The 24,583-nt window shown below is 47.9% G+C and overlaps 2 protein-coding genes across 2 annotated transcripts; both read right to left on the bottom strand.

Annotated features, from left to right (window-relative positions):
* Positions 1–621: 621 nt before the first annotated feature.
* LOC143833986 (uncharacterized) lies at positions 622–7,083 on the bottom strand. Its single transcript, XM_077330419.1, has 4 exons — positions 5,253–7,083; positions 4,700–4,814; positions 3,587–4,006; positions 622–3,343 (listed from the first exon to the last, which is right to left on the bottom strand). Exons 1-4 carry the CDS (start codon positions 5,967–5,969, stop codon positions 2,523–2,525), a joined length of 2,073 nt encoding a protein of 690 aa, XP_077186534.1. The 5' UTR covers positions 5,970–7,083; the 3' UTR covers positions 622–2,522.
* A 1,842-nt stretch (positions 7,084–8,925) lies between these two features.
* On the bottom strand, positions 8,926–23,197 carry LOC143833837 (uncharacterized). Its single transcript, XM_077330062.1, is given in 9 exon segments — positions 8,926–11,466; positions 11,712–12,131; positions 12,815–12,929; positions 13,352–14,081; positions 17,596–18,442; positions 18,713–19,114; positions 19,860–19,980; positions 21,066–21,873; positions 22,914–23,197. Coding segments are annotated over 8 exon segments (4,251 nt in total). The 5' UTR covers positions 21,789–21,873; positions 22,914–23,197; the 3' UTR covers positions 8,926–10,573.
* Between the last annotated feature and the right edge of the window lie 1,386 nt (positions 23,198–24,583).

Genomic DNA, 24,583 nt, shown 5'->3' with positions numbered 1-24,583 from the left:
AGTCGGAAAGCTGCTCACGAGGGATCCTGGAGAACCCCTGCCGGTCAGGAGACAAGACTGGCCTTGGCAGACCAAGATTCTGGCTGAGTGTGGAGCTGCCTGGCAAAACCTCCTTATTAGTCAGCTGGACCAGAGGTGGATGCCTCCTTATACCATATAGCCCCACCAACCTCACAGGGTATCTGTTGTGAAGGGAAAAAAGGAAGGCGATGGTCAGGCGTTTTGAGATTCCTTTGGGTAGCGAAGGGGGAAGAAGAAGAAGAGTTGGTTCTTAGATGCTGCTTTTCTCTACCTGCAGGAGGCTCAAAGCGGCTTACAGTCGCCTTCTCTTTCCTCTCCTCTGTGAGATGGGTGAGGCTGAGAGAGCCCTGATATCACTGCTTGGTCAGAACAGTTTTATCAGTGCCGTGGCGAGCCCAAGGTCACCCAGCTGGCTGCATGTGGGGGAGTGCAGAATCGAACCCAGCATGCCAGATTAGAAGTCCGCACTCCTAACCACCACACCAAACTGCCTCTCAAACTGGCACCAAACAGGATAAACCGCAACACTACTTGTTTTGCGGCATGCTGGTGTTGTGTGCAGGCCGTGCTTTATTCACACAGAATTTCAACCCTGGTGTGTTTCTCTTTTAAAATATATTTTATGGACTGTTTTATTAAAAAGATGAAGAGCAAGAAACAAACCCAAGGGGTCAAAACAATAAACAGATGTAAAATGTAAAACAGAAGGATGTCAATTACATTTTTAAATCCTCAGCAACAGAGATCAGTAACATAGACACTTGTTTCAAAATAACATTCTAGTGAAAACTGCTTGCTTTCAACGTATTGCAAAGTATTAGTCATAAAGAAAGAAACTTACTTTTTCTATTGCATCTCAAATGGTCTTACTGCTATTACCACCTTTGATGTAATAAGCTTCTTTTCCCTTATTCTGCAAAGCCACAGGCCCTACGGAAGTTTAAGCTCCCTTGGGGCTCTTCTCTCTCCGGAAGCTCGTTCTACCCGGTGGGGGCCTGGATGGAGAAAGCTCTGGCTCTGGCCAAGGTCATGCAAGCTTCCCTGGGCCAGGGATCACTAGGCAGTTGGTAGTGGCAGAGGATAAGTCTCTCTGACGGGGGAGGGGGTGTAGTTGCCCTTTGCACCCATCCAGCTGCTCCAAAGCAACCCCATCAGCTATAACAAAGAAAAGCTTCTTTTGAGGAGGGGAGGCAAAGCAATCCCCCTCCCCAGGGCTCTGGGTGGGTTTCCCTTGAAGCCCCTGAAAGGGCTCAGCTAAGAGGAGACAGGATGCTAGGAGGCAGAGCTGCCATCCCTGAATGTCCTCTGCAGTTGTACTCGGCCTACCTGAAAGTGGAAACAGGCAAACCAAGTGAGGCGAGGAGGAAAAAGGGAAGGGGGTGGCAGGAGGGGAAAGGAGAAAGGGGCGGCCCAGGGAGGGAGGTGAGCTGCCGGTGACTCTTTCCACAGCCTGAATGGCTCAGCATCAAGGGTCCTGAGGTCTCCACACATCAGGGCTGCTAAACAGAATAAGAGATTCCTTAGGAGCAGCTTTCGAGGCTGACCCTACCTTGATGCAGGAGCATAACCAAGCTGTACCTGGGTTCGGTCTCAATAAGTCCCTCACGTGGGATTGGAACTCGGATCCACCCCTCTGCAGCCCAACACTCTGGCTCTTGAAAACACAAAGGCCTGACAAGGCAGAAAAGGCCTCGCTGAAGCCGGCGGATTTCTTTCTGCTTTTTTATAGACCATTTTGACAAGCACACAATGTCCTTAAATTGACTTATTTTTAAAAACATTGGCTGATGACTGTATATTAATCTGAATTAATTGCACAAGTGACACATTGAAAATCTGATAGCTGCCTGGGCCCATCACATCTGGGCAATCCCAAAGGAGCCTCTGCAGATCCAAAACTGGGCAGTTCAAGCAGAAAGCTTTACCCCAGGTGGATTCTCTGATGAACAGGAGGGTCTGATCTCTCTATCAAGTTCTCCCATGTCCGGAGCATCTATGAGATTTCTCTCATGTGGCTTATTCAGTGCTGAAGGAGGGCAGAGCTGGTCTGGGATCTCCTTTCATCCTCAGAGCCCATCTCTCTGTTCTTCCCTGAGATTTATCTGAGGTTCCAATCATGGCTTCAGTTCTTTCTGTGATCCTAGCACTTATCCTATCTTGCCTGTATTAATCTTATTGGTTTGTCTCTTTCTATGGCTATGGTAAGGTTACTGTGCAGATATCCTTTTGGTTTCACTTCAGTGTGGACCCTTGTCACAGGTTTAGTAGCCCCTGCGGTTGTTCCTCATGTGGCTTCTTTGTTGCAGCTGAAGACGGCTACGCCAACTGAAGCTCTTTCCAGATTCTGAACATTTGAAATGTTTCTCATCTGTGTAGGTTTTATATGTGCCAATGAACTTAAACTCCTTTTGCACTGAGCATTCTAAAGGTTTCTCCCCTGCATAGATTGTTTGATGCTAATGAAGATAAATATTTTGATGGAATACCGTTTCAGACTGTGATCACTGAAAAGGTCTCTTCCCTATATGTGTTCTTTCATGCCTTTGAAGACTGCGACTCTGACTGTATTTCTTTCCACACACTGAGCATTCAAAAGGTTTCTCCCCTGTGTGCGTTCTTTGATGCCGCTGAAGATCAGAATTAGAACTGAATTTCTTTCCACACACTGAGCATTCCAAAGGTTTCTCCCCTGTGTGCGTTCTTTGATGCCGCTGAAGATCAGAATTATAACTGAATTTCTTTCCACACACTGAGCATTCCAAAGGTTTCTCTCTTGTGTGGATTCTTTGATGTTGTCGAAGACCGTCAACCCGGCTGAATCTCTTTCCGCACTCTGAGCATTCGAAAGGCTTCTCCCCGGTGTGGGTTTTCAGATGGTATTGAAGACTGCCACTCTGAGTGAATCTCTTTCCACACTCTGAGCATTCGAAAGGCTTCTCCCCGGTGTGGGTTTTCAGATGGTATTGAAGACTGCCACTCTGAGTGAATCTCTTTCCACACTCTGAGCATTCAAAAGGTTTCTCCCCTGTGTGGATTCTAAAATGGCGTTGAAGATTAGAACCTTGACTGAATTTCTGTCCACACTTTGAGCATTCAAAACATTTCTCCCCTAAGTAGGTTCTTTGGTGCGCAGGGAGTTGAGACCTGTATCTACATTTCATTGCCTTCATTCTGTATTGCTTTGTAAAATGTACAATGCCTTGTTTTCCATCAGAGAACCCCTTTCCATTCCCTGAGCGGGTCAATGACTTATCTTCTGAATCATAACATCCAGGGAGGTTTCTGACAGGTGTGATGAGGGGCATGATTTGGCTTTCATCTTCTGAAAAATAGCATAAAATCCTTGTCACAGAAATCAAACAGCCAAAGGGGGATCCCTGGTTCCTGGGAGTAGGGGTCACAGTCCAAGGACCCCTGCAGGTGACCCCTTTTGGAAAGGATTGGTGGGACTTGGACTTCATCGCACTGACCTCTTCTCTGGGCCCCAGCCCTTCTCCCAAGCACATCAAATCATTTGGGGGAATGAGAGGACAGGTGAATGAAAGGAGATGTAACAAGTTCTTACCTGAGTGAATTCTTTGATGTGAAGTAAGAGCAGATTGACGACTGAAATGCTTTCCACACTCCAAGCAGTTATACCGTTTCTCTCCTGAGTGAATTTGTTCCTGGAAAGTAATGCTCCTTTTCTGAATATGAGTCTTCCCAGCAGACAGACCTCCCTTGTCTTTTTCCCTGGAGTGGATTCTCTGGTTAGAACTCAGGTCTTCATTAAATCTGTTTTCGGGAGGACTTTCTTCTTGGACTGGGATATTTTGGCAGCCTCCACTTTGGAAAGCAACACGTTTATTCTTCTTCTCGTCACCGTTGTTTATCTCCTTCCTCTTGATTCCACCCGGATCCCTACAGGTTCCTTCAGAGCCTTCTTCCTCAGCATTTTCCAACAATGGCCCCTGGAATTCCCCAGCCATTTTGCCTGTGCTCCCAGCTAGAGTGAAGAGAGATCCAATCAGCAGTCATTCCAGAAATTCAAATGAGTCCCTCCCATTTCCTAGTTTGTAAATATATTCCCACCAAACAACCTCCACGGATGGAGCTGCCCGCACCTTCTACCAGGCCTGGCCGGTCAATGGAGCCATATTATCTTTTGGCTCCCTCCACCCCTAAGAAACATGCCATATTGTGCCCCTTTAGTGGAAAAGATTAAATATTTGTTCCTTGTCACTTCCTATTTGACTTGCTGTGATCACCAAAAAAATCTCCCTTATACTGAATCTGACTCTTGGACTGAAGCTCAGTTCTGTCTGATCAGACTGGCAGCATCTCTCCAGGGTCACAGGCAGAGGTCCCTCACATTACCTACAGCCTCGTTCTTTTAACTGGAGACGTCAGAGTCCAGAGAGGTTTGTGCAAGGTGTGACAGGAGGCTTGTGTTGGTTTTCAGCCTCTGGCTTCTGGAGAGGGCAAAGAACTGGCCAAACCCAAAGGCCTGTAGGGAACGGGTGATAGGAATTGGGCTTCATACAGGAGGGCTCCTCTAACCCACCAGCCCCTTTCCCAAGTAAATCAAATCCTCTTGAAAAATGAATAAAACTAAGTATTGGGATCAGCAGTTCTTGAAGTGAAAGAGAAAGAGCGAGCCACTTGGACTGGGCCCAAGAGTTCCTCTCTCCCTTCTTACCCAGGTAATCTCTGTCCTCCTCTTCTTTGATGCCCATCAAGAGGTATCTCTGCTCACTCTCAGACGGATCCTGACTGGCCTCAGACATGCTCCCAGCAGCCTCCTCCAAACGCACCTGCAATGCCAGAGAGAGACCCTTTCAAAGCACAGTGACAATCCTGGATGGGTGGGTGGGGGAAACACAGAGGGTAGGGATCCTTAAGGAACAGTGGAACTTTCGAGCACAATGATACAAAGCACTCCTAGGGTAGTGAAGGCCATGAACAATGATGACATAAGACACTTGCGTGCCCAAAACCACAAGGAACACTTGATGCGGGGGAGGGACTGCCTCAATACTGCCCCATCTGTTGTTTGCCACGTTGAGAGAGAATAACTCCCCAATCTCAACACTCTGGATTCCGCTTTTGGGGAAATGAAGCAACAAACCTTTCTATCACACCTTGGCATTCCTTTGTTCCCCCCCAACCCGCCCAGTCTGGGCAAAGGTCTCAGCCCTGGTTCCACTCCAGATCCTCCCACACTCTGGGCCTACCCTGCAGAAAAGACCCACCTCCTGCCTCAAGAGGAGCTCCTCGGCCAGGGCCACCGCTTGGGAGCAGCTCTGAGGGCCGCTCTCCCTCACCCGGCTCTGGATCTGCGGGGGCAGAACAGTCAGCAGTTGCTCCAGGACCAAGAGCTCCAGGATCTGCTCCTTGCTGTGGTTCTCCACCCTCAGCCACCCGCAGCACATTTCCCGCAGTCGGCTGTAAGCCCCTCGTGGCCCCTCAGCCTCCTGGTAACAGAAAAGCCTGAACTCTTCCCGCTGCTTCTCCTGGTTCTGGGCATCCACTCGCAAGATAGCTGCCTTCACCTTCCCATAGTCCTCTCTGTCCGGGACATCCAGGCTATTAAAGGCCCACTTGGCTTCTCTGCTGAGGGCCGGCTGGAGTCGGCTCGCCCACTCATCTTTTGGCCACCCACAGGCTTCGGCCACTTGCTCGAAGGAGGTCAGGAAGGCCTTGGCATCCCCCCAGGGAGAAGGTTTCTCTGGCAAGGGGGGAAATCCCCACGGAAAGTGAGGCTTTTCCACTGTCCTGAGGAAGTCCTGCCACTGGGCTTCCCACTGAGCGAGGGAAAGGGAGCCCTCCCCTGCTGGCTGATTCTTGGGTTCTCCAAGCCTCCCTTGAAGGAATTCTCCACTATTCTCAGCATGGAGGACGTGAGGAGCTATTTTTCTTGCCCCTGTTATTTCTCCACATTGGGGGCCTCTGGGAGTGTCTTTCTCCATCTCTGGCTTTGAATAAGAGTTGGTTCTGCACAGCTGTTATCCTCTTCCACACTGAGCTTCTCCCTGCAGAAAAGACGGGTACAAGACAGAGGAGAGACACGCTTGATCTTACAGCCCCTGCCTGATTCTTACCCCCCTGTACAGAAAACATATGCCAAAAGGTATCAATATGTTTTTATATGTATATTCTCTTGAATGATGTGTTCTCCCCTTTCTCCCTTGGACATCGGCACATCCTTCTAAAAAATTCCTTCCACAAAGGTGAAATGTAAAGTCTGTTTTCTTGGATTTTATAAAATGATGTATTGTTGGTATCTGTCACCCAACAGGTGATTAAAAATGTATAAAAATGTGCCTAACCCTCTTTGGAAATGTGAACCTCATGGCCATTTTATCATCTTTGGTGGGCATGTAAAGGGAGGGGGAAATTCTGGACACAAATGCATGCCTTAATCCAGAAAATGCTAAAGACTGAGGTACTAATTAAACTGGAGACATTTCTTTTGGGATTAACGGGAAAGGAATGTGGAAAAAAAAGATGGAAATTTGTTTCTTTACATATGGCTACAGCTCTGAGAGTCTTTATTTGAAAAAGGAAATCTCTATATTAGGGATTATAAAGAACAGGTCTGAGAATTAAACAGCCCATATTATAATCCGCCCCCCCCCCATATATATCTGTGGTGAAGCCTCGTTTGGAATTATTTATTTATATTTCTATTCCACCCTCCCCTGTCCAGTTCTACCCAACAGATCTCCAGAAGGACAGGCAGAGCTGGAATAAGCCTCAAGATGGGCGACCAAGATGACGGAAGGGTGGACCACCTCCCCTGTGAGGAAAGGCCAGGTCTATTCAGTTTACAAAGGAGTGCTTTAGGAGGGGACATGACAGGAGTTCCTAACATTCGGCAGGTGGGGGAGGGAGCTGAGAAAGAGAACTTTGTCTCCCTTTCCCAAACTACTGGGACTCAAGGGCATCCAATGGGGCAGATGGGTCCAGGTGGACAAAAGGAAACACTTAGAATCATAGAGTTGGAGGGACCTCCTGGGCCACCTGGGCTCAACCTCCCCCTTCCCCTCTAGGGGAGCTTTTCCTTGCAGAGATCAAGAAGGGGGTCCCCCCCCTGCGCCACCCCCAGCCTAGAATCCCTCCCCCCTGACCCTGCCCCCCTCCGCACGCGGGACCCCGGGAGACCCCCTTGCAGGGCGGCCTCCCCCTCCCCCTCCCGCCACCCCCGCAGAGCTTCACCCTTCCTCCGTCCTGCGGCTCCGCTGAAAGGGAAACTGGGGGAGGACTCCAGGGGTCCTCCTCCGCCCCCTCTCCGCGTCCCTTCTAGGAAACGCAACTCTGTCGCCTCCTTAACCCTTCACTCGCCGCTCCTGCGGGGCTCGGGACGCGCCGCCCTCACTTCCCACCTGGGGACCAAAGGCTCGGCGGAAGGGGCGGGGCGGAGGCACGTCAATCAGCACACCTGGCTCTGTGGTTGGTTGGAAAGGGAGGCTGCCCCGGGGCAGTGGGAGGAACAAGGGCAGGTTGTGCCAATTCCTCCTTTCTCCTTGTAGGGGGGAGGGGGGGCTGGGAATGGGGGCTGGGCAGGACGGGGGGGGGGGGGCTTCAGCATTTTCTGGCCATGGGATTATGTGGACATTGCCAAATGATATTTGATATACCTTCTATTTTTCATAGAAAACCTATTTTTCTGATTGAAGAAATATATAAACTGCATAATTTATAAGAGCATTTAAAAACAAGCAGTTGGGGTATTTATTGAGGCGTAGAAATGTCTTTGGTCCTGCAGGAGGCAAAGCGCATGGCTCCCCAGCAGGAAAGCCAGAGAGAGCGGCCTGCTGAGGCACCTCCGACCTTAGCGCATCTCATCCATTCAGAAAGGGGAGGGGGAATATTTGATAGGGATGTTTTCAGCACTGCCCCCATAAGTCTCAATTTTAGGTATTTATGTTTCGGGGGGGGGGGGTTGTGATTCTGATCCCAACCTGTTTGCCCATGCATTTACTAAGGTTCCTGGCTGTGGCTTCTTGGTAGAGCATCTGCTTGGCCTGCAGAAGGTCCCAGGTTCAATACTCGCTCTCTCCAGTTAAAATATCTGGCAGGAGGTGATAGGAAAGGCCTCTGGCTGGAGAGCTGCTGCCCATCTGAGTAGACAGTACTGATGTTGAAGGTCTGATTCAGTTTAGGGCGGTTTCATGTGTTCACCCTCCATCTCTGGTGTTTGCTTCGCGCTAATAAGCCCCCAGGTTCAAATCCCAACATCTCCAGTTTAAGGGATCAGGGGAAAGAGAGTCGGAAAGCTTCTCACGAGGGATCCTGGAGAACCCCTGCCGGTCAGGAGACAAGACTGGCCTTGGCAGACCAAGATTCTGGCTGAGTGTGGAGCTGCCTGGCAAAACCTCCTTATTAGTCAGCTGGACCAGAGGTGGGTGCCTCCTTATACTATATAGCCCCACTAACTTCACAGGGTATCTGTTGTGGAGGGGAAAAAGGAAGGTGATGGTTGGGCGTTTTGAGATTCCTTTGGGTAGTGAGGGAGGAAGGAGAAGGAGAAGGAGAAGGAGAAGAAGAAGAGTTGGTTCTTAGATGCCGCTTTTCTCTACTTGCAGGAGGCTCAAAGCAGTTTACAGTCGCCTTCTCTTTCCTCTCCCCTGTGAGGTGGGTGAGGCTGAGAGAGCACTGATATCACTGCTCAGTCAGAACAGTTTTATCAGTGCTCTGGCGAGCCCAAGGTCAACCAGCTGGCTGCATGTAGGGGAGCACCGAATTGACCCTGGCATGCCAGATTAGAACTCCGCACTCCTAACCACTACACCAAGCTGCCTCTCAAACTGGCACCAAACAGGATAAACCGCAACACTACTTGTTTGGCGGCATGCTGGTGTTGTGTGCAGGCTGTGCTTTATTCACACAGAATTGCAACCCTGGTGTGTTTCTCTTTTAAAATATATTTTATGGACTGTTTTATTAAAAAGATGAAGAGCAAGAAACAAACGCAAGGGGTCAAAACAATAAACAGATGTAAAATGTAAAACAGAAGGATGTCAATTACATTTTTAAATCCTCAGCAACAGAGATCAGTAACATAGACACTTGTTTCAAAATAACATTCTAGTGAAAACTGCTTGCTTTCAACGTATTGCAAAGTATTAGTCATCAAGAAAGAAACTTACTTTTTCTACTGCATCTCAAATGGTCTTACTGCTATTACCACCTTTGATCTAATAAGCTTCTTTTCCCTTATTCTGCAAAGCCACAGGCCCTACGGAAGTTTAAGCTCCCTTGGGGCTCTTCTCTCTCCGGAAGCTCGTTCTACCCGGTGGGGGCCTGGATGGAGAAAGCTCTGGCTCTGGTTGAGGTCATGCAAGCTTCCCTGGGGCCAGCGATCACTAGGCAGTTGGTAGTGGCAGAGGATAAGTCTCTCTGACGGGGGAGGGGGTGTAGTTGCCCTTTGCACCCATCCACCTGCTCCAAAGCAACCCCATCAGCTATAACAAAGAAAAGCTTCTTTTGAGGAGGGGAGGCAAAGCAATCCCCCTCCCCAGGGCTCTGGGTGGGTTTCCCTTGGAGCCCCTGAAAGGGCTCAGCTAAGAGGAGACGGGAGGCTAGGAGGGAGAGCTGCCATCCCTGAATGTCCTCTGCAGTTGTACTCGGCCTACCTGAAAGTGGAAACAGGCAAACCAAGTGAGGCGAGGAGGAAAAAGGGAAGGGGGTGGCAGGAGGGGAAAGGAGAAAGGGGCGGCCCAGGGAGGGAGGTGAGCTGCCGGTGACTCTTTCCACGGCCTGAATGGCTCAGCATCAAGGGTCCTGAGGTCTCCACACATCAGGGCTGCTACACAGAATAAGAGTTTCCTTAGGAGCAGCTTTCGAGGCTGACCCTACCTTGATGCAGGAGCATAACCAAGCTGTACCTGGGTTCGGTCTCAGTAAGTCCCTCACGTGGGATTGGAACTCGGATCCACCCCTCTGTAGCCCAACGCTCTGGCTCTTGAAAACACAAAGGCCTGACAATGCAGAAAAGGCCTCGCTGAAGCGGGCGGATTTCTTTCTGCTTTTTTATAGACTATTTTGACGAGCACACGATGTCCTTAAATTGACTTATTTTAAAAAACATTGGCTGATGACTGCATATTAATCTGAATTAATTCCACAAGTGACACATTGAAAATCTGATAGCTGCCTGGGCCCACCACATCTGGGCAATCCCAAAGGAGCCTCTGCAGATCCAAAACAGGGCAGTTCAAGCAGAAAGCTTTACCCCGCGTGGATTCTCTGATGAACAGGAGGGTCTGATCTCTCTATCAAGTTTTCTCATGTCCAGAACATCTATGAGATTTCTCTCATGTGGCTTATTCAGTGCTGAAGGAGGGCAGAGCTGGTCTGGGATCGCCTTTCACCCTCAGAGCCCATCTCTCTGTTCTCCCCTGACATTTATCTGAGGTTCCAATCATGGCTTCCGCTCTTTCTGTGATCCTAGCACTTATCCTATCTTGCCTGTATTAATCATATTGGTTTGTCTCTTTCTATGGCTATGGTAAGGTTACAGTGCAGATACCCTTTTGGTTTCACTTAAGTGTGGACTCTTGTCACAGGTTTAGCAGCCCCTGCGGTTGTTCCTCATGTGGCTTCTTTGATGCCACTGAAGACGGCTACGCCAACTGAAGCTCTTTCCAGATTCTGAACATTTGAAATGTTTCTCATCTGTGTAGGTTTTATTTGTCCCAATGAACTTAAACTCCTTCTGCACTGAGCATTCAAAAGGTTTCTCCCCTGCATGGATTGTTTGATGCTAATGAAGATAAATATTTTGATGGAATACCATTCCAGACTGTGATTACTGAAAAGGTCTCTTCCCCATATGTGTTCTTTCATGCCTTTGAAGACTGCGACTCTGACTGTATTTCTTTCCACACACTGAGCATTCAAAAGGTTTCTCTCCTGTGTGGATTCTTTGATGTTGTCGAAGACTGTCAAACCGTGTGAAAGTCTTTCCACACTCTGAGCATTTATAAGGTTTCTCCCCTGTGTGGATTCTTTGATGTTGTCGAACATGGAAACTGCTAGTGAATTTCTTTCCACACACTGAGCAATCAAAAGGTTTCTCCCCTGTGTGGATTCTTTGATGCTTCTGCAGATGGACTATTTGTCTGAATTTATTTCCACACACTGAGCATTCAAACGGTTTCTCCCCTGTGTGGATTCTTTGATGTTGTCGAACATGGAAACTCCTACTGAATTTCCTTCCACACTCTGAGCACTCAAAACTTTTGTCCACCAGGTAGGTTCTTTGGTGTGCATGGAGATGAGACCTGTATCTGCACTTCATTGCCTTCATTCTGTTCTGCTTTGGAAAATGTACATTGCCCTTTTGTTCGTCACGTAAACCCTTTCCGTTCCCCGAGCGAGTCAATGGCTTGTCTTCTGAATCATAACATCCAGGGAGTTTTGTTACGGGTGTGCTGAGGGGCAGGAGTTGACTTTCAGCTTCTGAAAAACACCATAAAAGTATCATCATAGAAATCAAACAGCCAAAGGGGGATCCCTGGTTCCTGGGAGTAGGGGTCACAGCCCAAGGACCCCTGTAGGTGACCCCTGTAGGAAAGAATCAGTGGGACTTGGACTTCATCGCACTGACCTCTTCTCTGGGCAGCAGCCCTTCTCCCAAGCACATCAAATCATTTGGGGGAATGAGAGGACAGGTGAATGAAAGGAGAAGTAAAACAAGTTCTTACCTGAGTGAATTCTTTGATGCAAAGTAAGAGCAGATTGACGACTGAAATACTTTCCACACTCCAAGCAGTTAAACTGTTTCTCTCCTGAGTGAATTTGTTCCTGGAAAGTAATGCTCCTTTTCTGAATATGAGTCTTCCCAGCAGACAGACTTCCCTTGTCTTTTTCCCTGGAGTGGATTCTCTGGTTAGAACTCAGGTCTTCATTAAATCTGTTTTCGGGAGGACTTTCTTCTTGGACTGGGATATTCTGGCAGCCTCCACTTTGGAAAGCAACGCGTTTATTCCTCTTCTCGTCACCGTTGTTTATCTCCTTCCTCTTGATTCCACTCGGATCCTGACAGGTTCCTTCAGAGCCTTCTTCCTCAGCATTTTCCAACAATGGCCCCTGGAATTCCCCGGCCATTTTCTCTGTGCTCCCGGCTGGAGTGAAGAGAGATCCAATCAGCAGTCATTCCAGAAATTCAAATCAGTCCCTCCCATCTCCTATTTTGTATTTATATTTCCACCTAACTGCCTCCTTCAGCCCCCGTAACTGGAGCTTGCCACACCTTCTGCCGTGCCTGGCCAGTCAATGGAGCCATATTATCTTTTGGCTCCCTCAACCCCTAAGAAATATGCCATATTGTACCCCTTAAGCGGAAAAGGTTAAAGATTTGTTCCCCGTCACTTCGTCTTTGACCTGCTGTGATCACAAACAAATCTCCCTTATACTGAATCTGACTCTTGGCCCCTCAAGCTCAGTATCTCTCCAGGGAAACAGGCAGAGGTCCCTCACATTACCTACAGCCTCATTCTTTTAATTGGTGATGTGAAAGTCCAGAGAGTGTTGTCACAGGTGTGACAGGAGGCTTGTGTTGGTTTTCAGCCTCTGGCTTCTGGAGAGAACTGGACAAACCCAAAGGCCTGTAGGGAATGGGTGATAGGAATTGGGCTTCATACAGGAGGACTCCTCTAATCCACCAGCCCCTTTCCCAAGTAAATCAAATCCTCTTGAAAAATGAAAAAACAGATAAAACTAAGTACAGGAATCAGCAGTTCCTGAAGAGAAAGAGAAAGAGAGAGCCACTTGGACTGGGCCCAAGACTTCCTCCCTCCCTTCTTACCCAGGTAATCTCTGGCCTCCTCTTCTTTGATGCCCATCAAGAGGTATTTCCATTCGCTCTCAGACGGATCCTGACTGGCCTCAGAGACGCTCCCAGCAGCCTCCTCCAAAGGAACCTGCAATGCCAGAGAGTGACCCTTTCAAAGCACAGTGACAATCCTGGGTGGGTGGGGGAAACACAGAGGGTAGGGATCCTTAAGAACAGTGGAAATCTGGAGGACAATAATACAAATCACTCATAGGGTAGTGAAGACCTAGAAGAACAATGACGTAAACCACCTGAGCGCCCAGAACTTCAAGACCCACTGAATCAGGGGGAGGAACTGCCTCAAGACTGCCCGCTCTATTGGTCCCCACGTTGAGAGAGAAGAACTCCCCAATCTCAAAACTCTGGATTCCTCTTCCAGGGGTGTAAAGCAACACACCTTTTCATCACATTTCCATCACCCTGCTTCTCCCCAGTCTGGGCAAAGATCTCATCCCTGGCTCCACCTCAAGCCCTCCCACACTCAGGGCCCACACAGCAGAAAAGACCCACCTCCTGCCTCAAGAGGAGCTCCTCGGCCAGGGCCACCGCCTGGGAGCAGGTCTGGGGGCCGCTCTCCCTCACCCGACTCTGGATCTCCGGGGGCAGGACGCTCAGCAATTGCTCCAGGACCAGGAGCTCCAGGATCTGCTCCTTGCTGTGGTTCTCCACCCTCAGCCACCTGCAGCACATTTCCCGCAGTTGGCTGTAAGCCCCCCGCGGACCCTCGGCCTCCTGGTAGCAGAAACACCTGAACTGTTGACGCTGCTTCTCCTGGCGCAGGGCATCCCCTCGCAAGATGGCTGCCTTCACTTTCCCATAATCCTCTCTGTCCGAGACATCCAGACTATTAAAGGCCCACTTGGCTTCTCCGCTGAGGGCTGGCAGGAGTCTGGTCACCCACTCATCTTTTGGCCACCCACAGGCGTCAGCCACTTGCTCGAAGGAGGTCAGGAAGGCCTTGGCATCCCCCCAGGGAGAAGGTTTCTCTGGCAAGGGGGGGAATCCCCACGGAAAGTGAGGCTTTTCCACTGTCCTAAGGAAGTCCTGCCACTGGACTTCCCACTGAGCGAGGGAAAGGGAGCCCTCCCCTGCTGGCTGATTCTTGGGATCTCCAAGCCTCCTTTGCAGGAACTCTCCACTACTCCCAGCCTGGAGGATGTGAGGAGCTATTTTTCTTGCCCCTGACATCTCTCCCCATTGGGGGCCTCTGGGAGTGTCTTTCTCCATCTCTGTCTTTGATTAATCACTCAGAGTTGGTTCTGCACAGCTGTTATCCTTTTCCACGCTGAGCTTCTCCCTGCAGAAAAGACAGATACGAGAAAGAGGGAGGAGAGACACACTTGGTCTTACAGCCCCTGCGTGATTATTCTTCCCCTGTACAGAAAACATATGCCAAAAGGTATCAATATGTTTTTCTATGTATATTCTTTTAAATTATATGTTCTCCCATTTATAACTTGGATGTAGACACATCCTTCTAAAAAATTCCTTCCACAATTGTGAAATGTAAAGGCTGTTCTTTTGGATTTTACAAAATAATGATGTATTGTTGGTATCTGCCACCCAACAGGTGATCAAAAATGTATAAAAGTGTGCCTAACCCTTTTTGGAAATGTAAACCTCATGGCCATTTTATCATCTTTGGTGGACATGTAAAGGGAGGGGGAGATTCTGGACACAAATGCATGCCTTAATCCATAAAATGCTAAAGACTGAGGTACTAATGAAACTGGAGACATTTCTTTTGGGATTAATGGGAAATGAATTTTAAAAAGACAGAACTTTGTTTCTCTACATATGGCTACAACTCTGAGAGTGTTTATTTGATAAAGGAAATTGCTATATATTAGGGAGGGGAAAGAACGGGATTGGGAATAAAACTGCCCATGCTGTAATGCCCCCGGATTAGATCTGTGGCGAGGCCTTGTTTGGAGTTATTTATTTATATACCACGCTCCCCTGTCCAGTTCTACTCAGTAGATCTCCAGAAGGACAGGCAGACCTGGAATAAGTACCAAGGAAGGTGGCCAAGATGACAGAAGGGTGGAGCACCTTCCCTGTGAGGAAAGGCCGGGCCTTTTCAGTTTAGAAAATAGGGGGGGGGGACATGATAGGAATTTCTAACATTCAGCAGGTGGTGGAGGGAGCTGAGAAAGGGAAATTCCCCCCCCCCCACATGGCCATTTTATTATCTTTGGTGGGTATGAAAGGGAGGGGGAAATTCTGGACACAAATGCATGCCTTAATCCAGAAAATGCTAAAGACTGAGGTCCTAATTAAACTTAGGACATTTCTTAATGGGAAAGGAATGTGAAAAAAAAAAAGATGGAACATTGTTTCTCTAAATCTGGCTACAGCAGCAAGAGTCTTTATTTGAAAAAGGAAATCTCTCTGTTTGGGATTATAAAGAAGGGGAATGAGAATAAAAGGGGTCTCCTGCACCCCCCCCCGCCCCCGTCCGCCAAATCTCTCCATCTCCTACACCCAAATGGCCCTTGCACATTTTCCTCCTGCTCCAAAGCAACCCCATTGGACACAACAAGGAAAACCTTCTTTTGAGGAGGGCAAACGAGGCAATCCCGCCCCCTCCCCAGGGATCCAAGCGGACACCCCTGAAGGGGCTCAGCTAAGGATAGGCTGAGGGGAAAGGGACCCTCCTCTCACCCAGATTGGGGCAGGGTCGTATCTCCCCCTTCCCCTCTAGGGGAGGTTTTCCTTGCAGAGATCAAGAAGGGCAGGGGTAGTCAACCTGTGGTCCTCCAGATGTTCATGGACTACAATTCCCATGAGCTCCTGCCAGCGTTCGCTGGCAGGGGCTCATGGGAATTGTAGTCCATGAACATCTGGAGGACCACAGGTTGACTACCCCTGAAGAAGGGGATCCCTTCCATGCCCAGAGGGAACCCCGATCCCCCCCCCCTGTGCCATCTCCAGGCCCCAGGCCCCGCCCAGAAACCCTCCCCCCCTGACACACGCCCCCACCCCACCCCCCCTGCACGCGGCACCCCGGGAGACCCTCCTCACTCCTGCAGCTCTTCTGATAGGGAAACCGCAGGATGACCCCGGGGCTTCTCCCTCCCCCTTTGTGCCCCTTCTAGGAAACGCAACTCTGTCGCCTGCTTAACCCTTCACTGGCCGCCGGAATCAGCCGCTCCTGCGCGGCTCGCGATGCGCCGCCCTCACTTCCCACCTGGAGACAAAGGCTCGGCGGAAGGGGCGGGAGGGAGGCACGTCAGTCAACAGAGCTGGATCTGTGATTGGTTGGAAAGGGAGGCTGCCCCTGGGGCAATGGAGGAAACAGGGCTGGTTGGCGCCAATTCCGCTTTTCTGCGGATGGGGGGGAAGGGGGAAGGGGGAAGGGGGAAGGGGGGGCAGGGGAGGGAGGACTTCAGGGTTTTCTGGCAATAAAATAGCTGGAAATGTCTGAATGCTATTGCAATATATCTTCTATTTTTCCTATAAAACCTCTTTTTTCTGATTGAATAAAATATATGTAAACTGCCTCATCTGTAAGAGCATTTAGAATTAAGCAGTTGGGGTACTTATTGAGGCGTAGAAATGTCTTTGGTCCTGCATGAGGCAAAGCGCATGGCTCCCCAGCAGGAAAGCCAGAGAGAGCGGCCGGCCGACCTTAGCGCATCTCATCCATCCTGAAAGGGGAGGGGGAACCCACAGGAGGCTCCCCAAATGTGCTTTGGGCGAGGGGAGTTTCTCTTTAAAATGCATGCGTCTATATTTTGAGTCTGTCTTGTCTTCAAATTCATTTAATTCATTGTAAAAGAAGAATAGGATATTGATAGGGATGTTTTCAGCACTGGCCCCCGTAAGTCTCAATTTTAGGTATTTGTCAATACTTTTATTTATGTTTTTATTATTGGTTTGTAAAATATTATTATTAATGAGCTGGACCAGAGGCGGATGCCGCTGTCTCCTATATAACCCCACTAACCTCACAGGGTATCAGTTGTGGAGAGAAGAAAGGAAGGCAATGCTTAGGCATTTTGAGACTCCTTTGGGTAGTTGCTAAAAAGCAACACTGCAACTTCTTTTGTAGCATGCTGGTGTTGTGTGCGGGCCGTACTTTATTCACACAGAATTGCAACCCTGGTGTGTGGAACTTTAAAAATATATTTTATTGAATATTTTATTTAAAAGATTAAGATTAAAAAGATTTAAAAGATGAAGATCAGGAGCAAGAAGAAAACGCAATAAACAGGTGTAAAATATAAAACAGAAGGATGTCAATTACATTTTCAAATCCTCAGTAATATTGACACTTGTTTCAAAATAACATTCTAGTTAAAACTGCTTGCTTTCAAGTTATTACAATTAGAGTTATGAATTTAAAAAACTTCCTTTTTCTATTGCATCTCAAATAGTCTAATTTATATTATCAACTTTGATAAACTTCTTTTCCCTTATTCCGCAAAGCCATTAACTTTTCACTTTTCTGCAAAAAGTCTATAAAGGGTTTCCAAATAGAAATAGTAGATGAAGTTATACTTTTTTCTCTAGTCTAATCAAAGAGTTAAGCAGAGCTATTTTGGCAAATCCCACCATTTTCATCATCTGGTCCTCTCACACTCTGAACATTTAAAAGGTTTATCACCTGTGCAGGTTTTCGGATGCCAATGAAGGTCGCCATTCAACTTGAAACTCTTTCCACACTGTGCGCATTCAAAGTGTATTTTATTTGGTACTGTTGAAGTTGCTCTCCCTTGTGTAGATTCTTTTATGATATAGAAGGGTGCCACCGATGGAATTTATTTCCAAATTTAGAGCATTAAAATTGTTTCTCACCTGTGTGGATTCTTTGATGCTAATTAAGATGATTAAGTTGACCAAATTTCTCTCCATGTTGTGAGCATTCAAAAGGCGTCTCCCCTGTGTGGATTCTTTTGTGTTGCTGAAGATCAGAACTCCTCCTGAATTTCTTTCCACACTGTGAGCATTCAAAAGGCCTCTCCCCTGTGTGGATTATTTTGTGCAGCTGATGATCATAGCTCCTACTGAATTTCTTTCCACACTGTGAGCATTCAAAAGGCCTCTTCCCTGTGTGGATTTTTTCATGTAGCTGAAGATGATATCTCCTACTGAATTTCTTTCCACATTGTGAGCATTCAAAAGGTCTCTCCCCTGTGTGGATTCTTTTATGTAGCTGAAGATGATATCTCCTACTGAATTTCTTTCCACATTGTAAGCATTCAAAAGGTCTCTCCCCTGTGTGGATTCTTTCATGTAGCTGAAGATCATAACTCCTACTGAATTTCTTTCCACACTGTGAGCATTCAAAAGGTCTCTCCCCTGTGTGAATTCTTACATGTCGTTGAAGAGTATGAACATTAGAAAATTTATTCCCACACTCTGCGCATTCAAAAGGTTTTTCCCTTACATAGATTCTTGGGTGTGCTAGGAGCTGAGACTCATATTCGTATGTCAATAACTTCATTCTATTATGCTTTGTAAAATCTACATAACCTTTTTTACCATTACACAAACTCTTTCCACTCTCCAAGCTGATCAATGGGTTCTCTTCTGAATCATAACATACAGGGAGTTCTGTGACAGGTGTGAGAAGGGGCAGCAGTGGGCTTTCATCTTCTGAAAAAGAGCAGAAAAGCCTCATCACAAAAACCAAACATCCCAAAGAGGACCCCCCTGATTTCTGGAGGGGGGTTAAGAACTTGGACCAGCCCAATGACAGCTAGGTGTCCCCTATAGGAAAGGGTCACTGGCCCTTGGATTTCTTCCAGCAGACCTCTTCTTTGGTCCCCAGCCCTTCTCCCAAGCACATCAGATCATTTGGGGGACTCAAAGGACAAGGAGGGGTGCATGAAGCTAAATGAAATAAGATTTTACACAGCTTCTCACCTGAGTGAATTCTTTGATGCGAAGTAAGAGCAGCTTGACGACTGAAGCGCTTTCCACACTCCAAGCAGTGATACGGTTTCTCTCCGGAATGAATTTGTTCCTGGAGAACAAGACTCCTTCTCTGAATACAACTCTCTCCAAAAGACAAACGTATGTTTTCTTTGTCCTTGCAGTGGATTCCCTTTTTAGAACTAAGGTCTTCATTGTTTCTGTTTAGGGAAGGACTTCCTTCTTGGGCTGGGATTTCCTGGCAGTGTCCTCCTCCTTGGGAAGCGATACGTTTATCCCTCCTCTCGGGGGTGTTGGTTCCCTCCTTCCTCTTCATTCCACCTGGATCCCCAGAGCTTCCTTTAGACATTTCCTCCTCAGCATTTTCCAATGATGACCCCTGGAATTCTCCGGCTAGAATGAAGAGAGGTCCTATGAGCAGTCCCGCCAGAAACTCAGACCAATCTCTCCTATCTCCTGGTGTGTATCTTTATTCCCACCTCACAGCCTTCTTCAGCCCCAAAAGTGGGAGTTGACCTCACCTTCAGCCTGGCCTGGCCCATCAATGGGTCCATTTTATCTTTTGGCTCACTTCACCCCCCCCAAAAAAAAAGCACCCCGTAGTGTACCGCCTATGTGGAAAACGGGTTTAAGATTTGTTCCCCATCACTCCCTATATGATGTACGGTGTCCATGAACACAAATAAATCTCCCTTATGCTGAATCCGACCCTTGGACTTTCAGGGTCAGTATTGTCTGTTCCGACTGGCAGCATCTCTCCAGGGGCACAGGCAGAGGTCCCTCCCATTACCTACAGCCGCGTTCTTTTAACTGGGTACGTCATAAAGTCCAGAGAGTTTTGTGAAAGGTGCAACATGAAGCTTGCATTGATATTCAGCCCCTGATTTCTGGAGACAAGAGAGGGCAAAAAACTGGGAAGGCCCAAAGGATTATGTAACCCCAGTAGGGAAAAGATGATGGGACTTGGGCTTCATATAAGAGGTTTTCCCTTAATTCACCAGCCCCTCTCCCAATTAAATCAAATCCTCTAGAGAATCTAAGGATTGCGATCAGTAGCTCTTGAAGCGAGAGAATCTTTCGGACTCAGCCCAAGAATGATTCCAGTCTCAGGCCCTTGAAGGCCGCCCTCCCTCATTACCCAGCAAGCTGCAATCTCTGGCCTCCTCTTCTTTGATGTCCATCAAGAGATGCCTCCACTCAGTCACAGATGGATCCTGACTGGCCTCAGACATGCTCCCAGCAGCCTCCTCCAAAGGAACCTGCAGCAAAAGAGAGGGACCCTTTCAGAGCAGAGTGATGCGTGTGTGTGTGGGGGGGGGGCAAAGAGAGTAGGTTTCTTTCCTCCACACTGAGCTTAGATGGTTCATTGGTACATAACATGGAGAAAGCAGGGCAGAGCTTTTTCAGAGGGTGGCATAAAATATAATAAAATAGGAAAGAAGGTGTATGTGTGTGTGTGTGTGAGAGGGAGAGAGAGAGGAAGGAAGGAAGGAAGGAAGGAAGGAAGGAAGGAAGGAAAGGAAAGGAAAGGAAAGGAAAGGAAAGGAAAGGAAAGGAAAAGAAAGGAAAGGAAAGGAAAGGAAAGGAAAGGAAAGGAAAGGAAAGGAAAGGAAAGGAAAGGAAAGGAAAGGAAAGGAAAGGAAAGGAAAGGAAAGGAAAGGAAGGGAAAGGGAAAGGGAAAGGAAACCCACCACCAAGAAGGCCAAGGACATTACGGCAGCCACCAAGAGCTGATTTTTGTACCCTGCCTTTCACTACCCAAGGGAGTCTCAAAGCAACTTACAAACTCCTTCCCTTTCCCCTCTTCACAACATATACCCCGTGAGGTAGTTAGATGGAGTTGAGAGAGCTCTGAGATAATTGTTCTGTGAGTACAGCTCTCAGATAACTGGAATAACCCAAGGTCACACAGCTGGTTGTATGTGGAGGAGTGGGGAATCAAACCTGGTCCTCCATGTTAGAGTCCACTGCTGTTTAACCACCAACCCATGCAAGCTCTCACAACTACACCAGGAGGGAGATGGGAGGAGGTCTTCAGGACTCCCCAGACCACCCTGTCACCTGCAGAGTTGGCAGCAGAGGGCAAGAAGCTTGAGCTCTCAGAACCACAAGACCCACTTGATCCGGGGGAGGGGCTACCTCAACACTGGCCCATCTACTGGTTCCCACTCCCCAATCTCAAAACTCTGGATTCCACTCCCAGGGGAATGAAGCAACTGACCTTCCCATCATGCCCTCGCACTCCCCTTCTGCCTCCCCCGACCCCAATATGGACATAGGTCTCAGCCACAGCTCCACCTCAGGCCCTCCCACACTCAGGACCTACAGAGCAGATGGACCTCACCTCCTTCTCCAGCCTCAAGAGGAGCTCCTCAGCCAGGGCCACCGCCTGGGAGCAGCTCTGGGGGCCACTCTCCCTCACGCAGCTCTGGATCTCCAGGGGAAGGACGTTCAGCAGTTGCTCCAGGACCAGGAGCTCCAGGATCTGCTCCTTGCTGTGATTCTCCACCCTCAGCCACCCGTGGCACATTTCCCTCAGTTGGCTGTAGGCACCCCGGGGACCCTCAGCCTCCTGGTAGCAGAAACGTCGGAACTCTTCACGCTGCTTCTCCCGGATCAGGGCATCTCCTCGCAAGATGGCTGCTTTCACTTTCCCATAATCCTCTCTGTCTCTGACACCCAGTCCTTTAAAGGCCCACTTGGCTTCTCCGCTGAGGGCTGGCAGGAGTCTGGTCACCCACTCTTCCTGGGGCCACCTACAGCCTTCGGCCACTTGCTCAAAGGAGGTCAGAAACATTTTAGCATCTTCCCAGGGAGAAGGTTTCTCAGGCAAGGGGGGAAATCCCCATGGAAAGTGAGGCTTTTCCACCATCCTGAGGTACTCCTGCCACTGGGTCTCCCACTGAGTGAGAGAAAGGGAACCATCCCCAGCTGGCTGATTCTTGGCTTCTCCAAGCCTCCCTTGCAGAAATTCTCTACTACTCCCATCCTGAAGGATGTGAGGAGCTATTCTTCTTGCCTCTAATAGTTCCCCGAATTTGTGGCCTCTGGGAGTGTCTTTTGCCATCTCTAACTTTGAATAATCACTCAGAGTTGGTTCTTCACAACTGAAGATCTAGAATCTGTTATCCTTTTTCACTCTGAGCTTCTCCCTGTAAAGACGGATACAGGAAAGACAGAAGAGACACAGTTAGTTCCTCAGCCTCTGGTTTTATGGACACCCCTCCCATTATTATTCTTCCCATGTTCAGAAAACATATGCCAAGAGATCTCAGTATACCTTTATATGCATATTCTTTTAAATTATGAAGCAAGAAACTAGTGGGGGAGGGAAGGGGGCACTTTCAAGAGCTGAAACTCAGCATTCTCTCTTTGCCTAAGTCTGGATAGTAATTGAGCTATAGTGTTTCTGTATTTTCTGAACTTAAAAGCTGTCTTCAAAGTCTGTCCCTTGTGGAATGCAATCAAGGCCTCCCCTTCTCTGGAGTCTATCCAAGTCCTTTGGTTGATTTGAGAGGGGAGGCCAAAAAAGAGCCATGGATCTCTTCTGTGCAAAAGAAAAAGGCAAATTTTATTTTAGGGATTATTAGGAAAACAATTAAAAAAGCGAATATTGTAATGCCCCTGTATACATCTATGGTAGATTTATGGTACAACCTCATTTGGAATACTGTGCCCAATTCTGGTCACCAGATCTCCAAAAAGACATTGCAAGGACTGGAAAAAGTACAGAGGAGGGCGACCTAAATGACTGAGGGGGCTGGAGCCCCTTCCCTATATCAAAAGGCGAAAGAGCCCGAGTCTTTAAAGTTTAGAAAAGGGATGCTCAAAGGGGGTTCAAAGTTATAATTATAGGAGTTTAAAGTTACACATGGGAGAGACAGAATAACAACTTTTTCTTCCTTTGTCAAAATGCAAGAACTCTGAGAGCACCAAATGAAACTGGTGGGCAATAGGTCCAGGATAAGTCAAAAGGAAATATTTTATACAGAGATTAAAATGTGGAATTTCCTGATCCCAGGCGCTGTCTTCAAGGGTCCCCTCCTGCTCCTTTCTGCAAACTCATCCCCAGTTCAAGGGGCCAGACCCAGAAACCCCCAAGCCTGACATACGCACCCTCCGCACGTGGGACCCAGAGAGACGCCCTTGCAGGGGTTTCTACCCCGCCCCCCCCACCCCTGCAGATTCTCACCCTTCCCGGCAGCCAGGGTCCTGCAGCTCTTCCGAAAGCGAAACTGGCGGGCTCCAGGGATTCTCCACCCCTTTCTCCTCCGGTCTAGGAATCCCAACTCTGTGGCCCACGTAACCCTTTGTTGACCGCTGGAGTCCCAGACCAGGTCTCCTACCTTCAAGGACCCCCCATCCCTCCAATCCCATAAAGAAAAGCAAAGCGAAGGGAAGGCGCCCGTTCTTGGCAGCTGCTGTGACTCCAGGAGCGGGAAGGGGCTGGACGGGGCTGCACCCGACCCTTCCCCTCCAGGGGGCTCTTGCAAGGCGCGCCCTGGGCTCTCAGTCCACAGAGCTGGCTCTGTGGTTGGTTGGAAAAGGAGGCTGCCCCGGGGCAATGGAGGAACACGGGCCGGTTGGCGCCCACCCCTCTTTTCTGCTGATGGGGGGGAGGAGGGGGCCAGGAGAGGGAGGACTTCAGGGTTTCCTGGCAATAAAATACCTGGAAATTCCTGAATGCTATTGCAGGTCATCTTCTAGTTTTCCTATAAAACCTCTTTGTTTCTGATTGAATAAAATATATGTAAACTGCATCATTTATAAGGGCATTTAGAATTAAGCAGTTGGGGTATTTATTGAGGCGTATGAATGTCTTTGGTCCTGCATGAAGCAAAGCGCATGGCTCCCCAGCAGGAAAGCCCGAGAGAGCGGCCGGCCGACCTTAGCGCATCTCATCCATCCTGAAAGGGGAGGGGGAACCCACAGGAGGCTCCCCAAATGTGCTTTGGGCGAGGGGAGTTTCTCTTTGAAATGCATGCGTCTATATTTTGAGTCTATCTTGTCTTCACATTCATTTGATTCATTGTAAAAAAAATAGTATATTGATAGGAATGTTTTCAGCACTGGCCCCCGTAAGTCTCAATTTTAGGTATTTGTCAATACTTTTATTTATGTTTTTATTATTGGTTTGTAAAATATTATTATTAATGAGCTGGACCAGAGGCGGATGCTGCTGTCTCCTATATAGCCCCACTAACCTCACAGGGTATCAGTTGTGGAGAGAAGAAAGGAAAGGCAATGGTTAGGCATTTTGAAACTCCTTTGGGTAGTTGCTAAAAAGCAACACTGCAACTTATTTTGTAGCATGCTGGTGTTGTGTGCACGCCGTACTTTATTCACACAGAATTTCAACCCTGGTGTGTGGAACTTTTAAAATATATTTTATTGAATATTTTATTTAAAAGATTAAGATTAAAAAGATTTAAAAGATGAAGATCAGGAGCAAGAAGAAAACGCAATAAACAGGTGTAAAATATAAAACAGAAGGATGTCAATTACATTTTCAAATCCTCAGTAATATTGACACTTGTTTCAAAATAACATTCTAGTTAAAACTGCTTGCTTTCAAGTTATTACAATTAGAGTTATGAATTTTAAAAACTTCCTTTTTCTATTGCATCTCAAATAGTCTAATTTATATTATCAACTTTGATAAACTTCTTTTCCCTTATTCCGCAAAGCCATTAACTTTTCACTTTCCTGCAAAAAGTCTATAAAGGGTTTCCAAATAGAAATAGTAGATGAAGTTATACTCTTTTCTCTAGTCTAATCAAAGAGTTAAGCAGAGCTATTTTGGCAAATTCCACCATTCTCATCATCTGGTCCTCTCACACTCTGAACATTTAAAAGGTTTAT

Source organism: Paroedura picta, chromosome 3 (assembly GCF_049243985.1).
Source record: "Paroedura picta isolate Pp20150507F chromosome 3, Ppicta_v3.0, whole genome shotgun sequence".
Taxonomy (NCBI): domain Eukaryota; kingdom Metazoa; phylum Chordata; class Lepidosauria; order Squamata; family Gekkonidae; genus Paroedura; species Paroedura picta.
Note: the sequence above shows the minus strand (reverse complement) of the source record. Positions and strands in the feature narration are given on the sequence as shown.

Excerpts from the sequence above, each read along its gene's own strand:
- LOC143833986 (XM_077330419.1), bottom strand. The coding sequence starts at position 5,969 with ATGGAGAAAGACACTCCCAGAGGCCCCCAATGTGGAGAAATAACAGGG. Across the intron at positions 4,007-4,699 it reads GGAGGACAGAGATTACCTGG|CTGGGAGCACAGGCAAAATG; the intron begins GTAAGAAGGGAG and ends TCTTCACTCTAG. Across the intron at positions 3,344-3,586 it reads ACATCAAAGAATTCACTCAG|AAGATGAAAGCCAAATCATG; the intron begins GTAAGAACTTGT and ends GCTATTTTTCAG.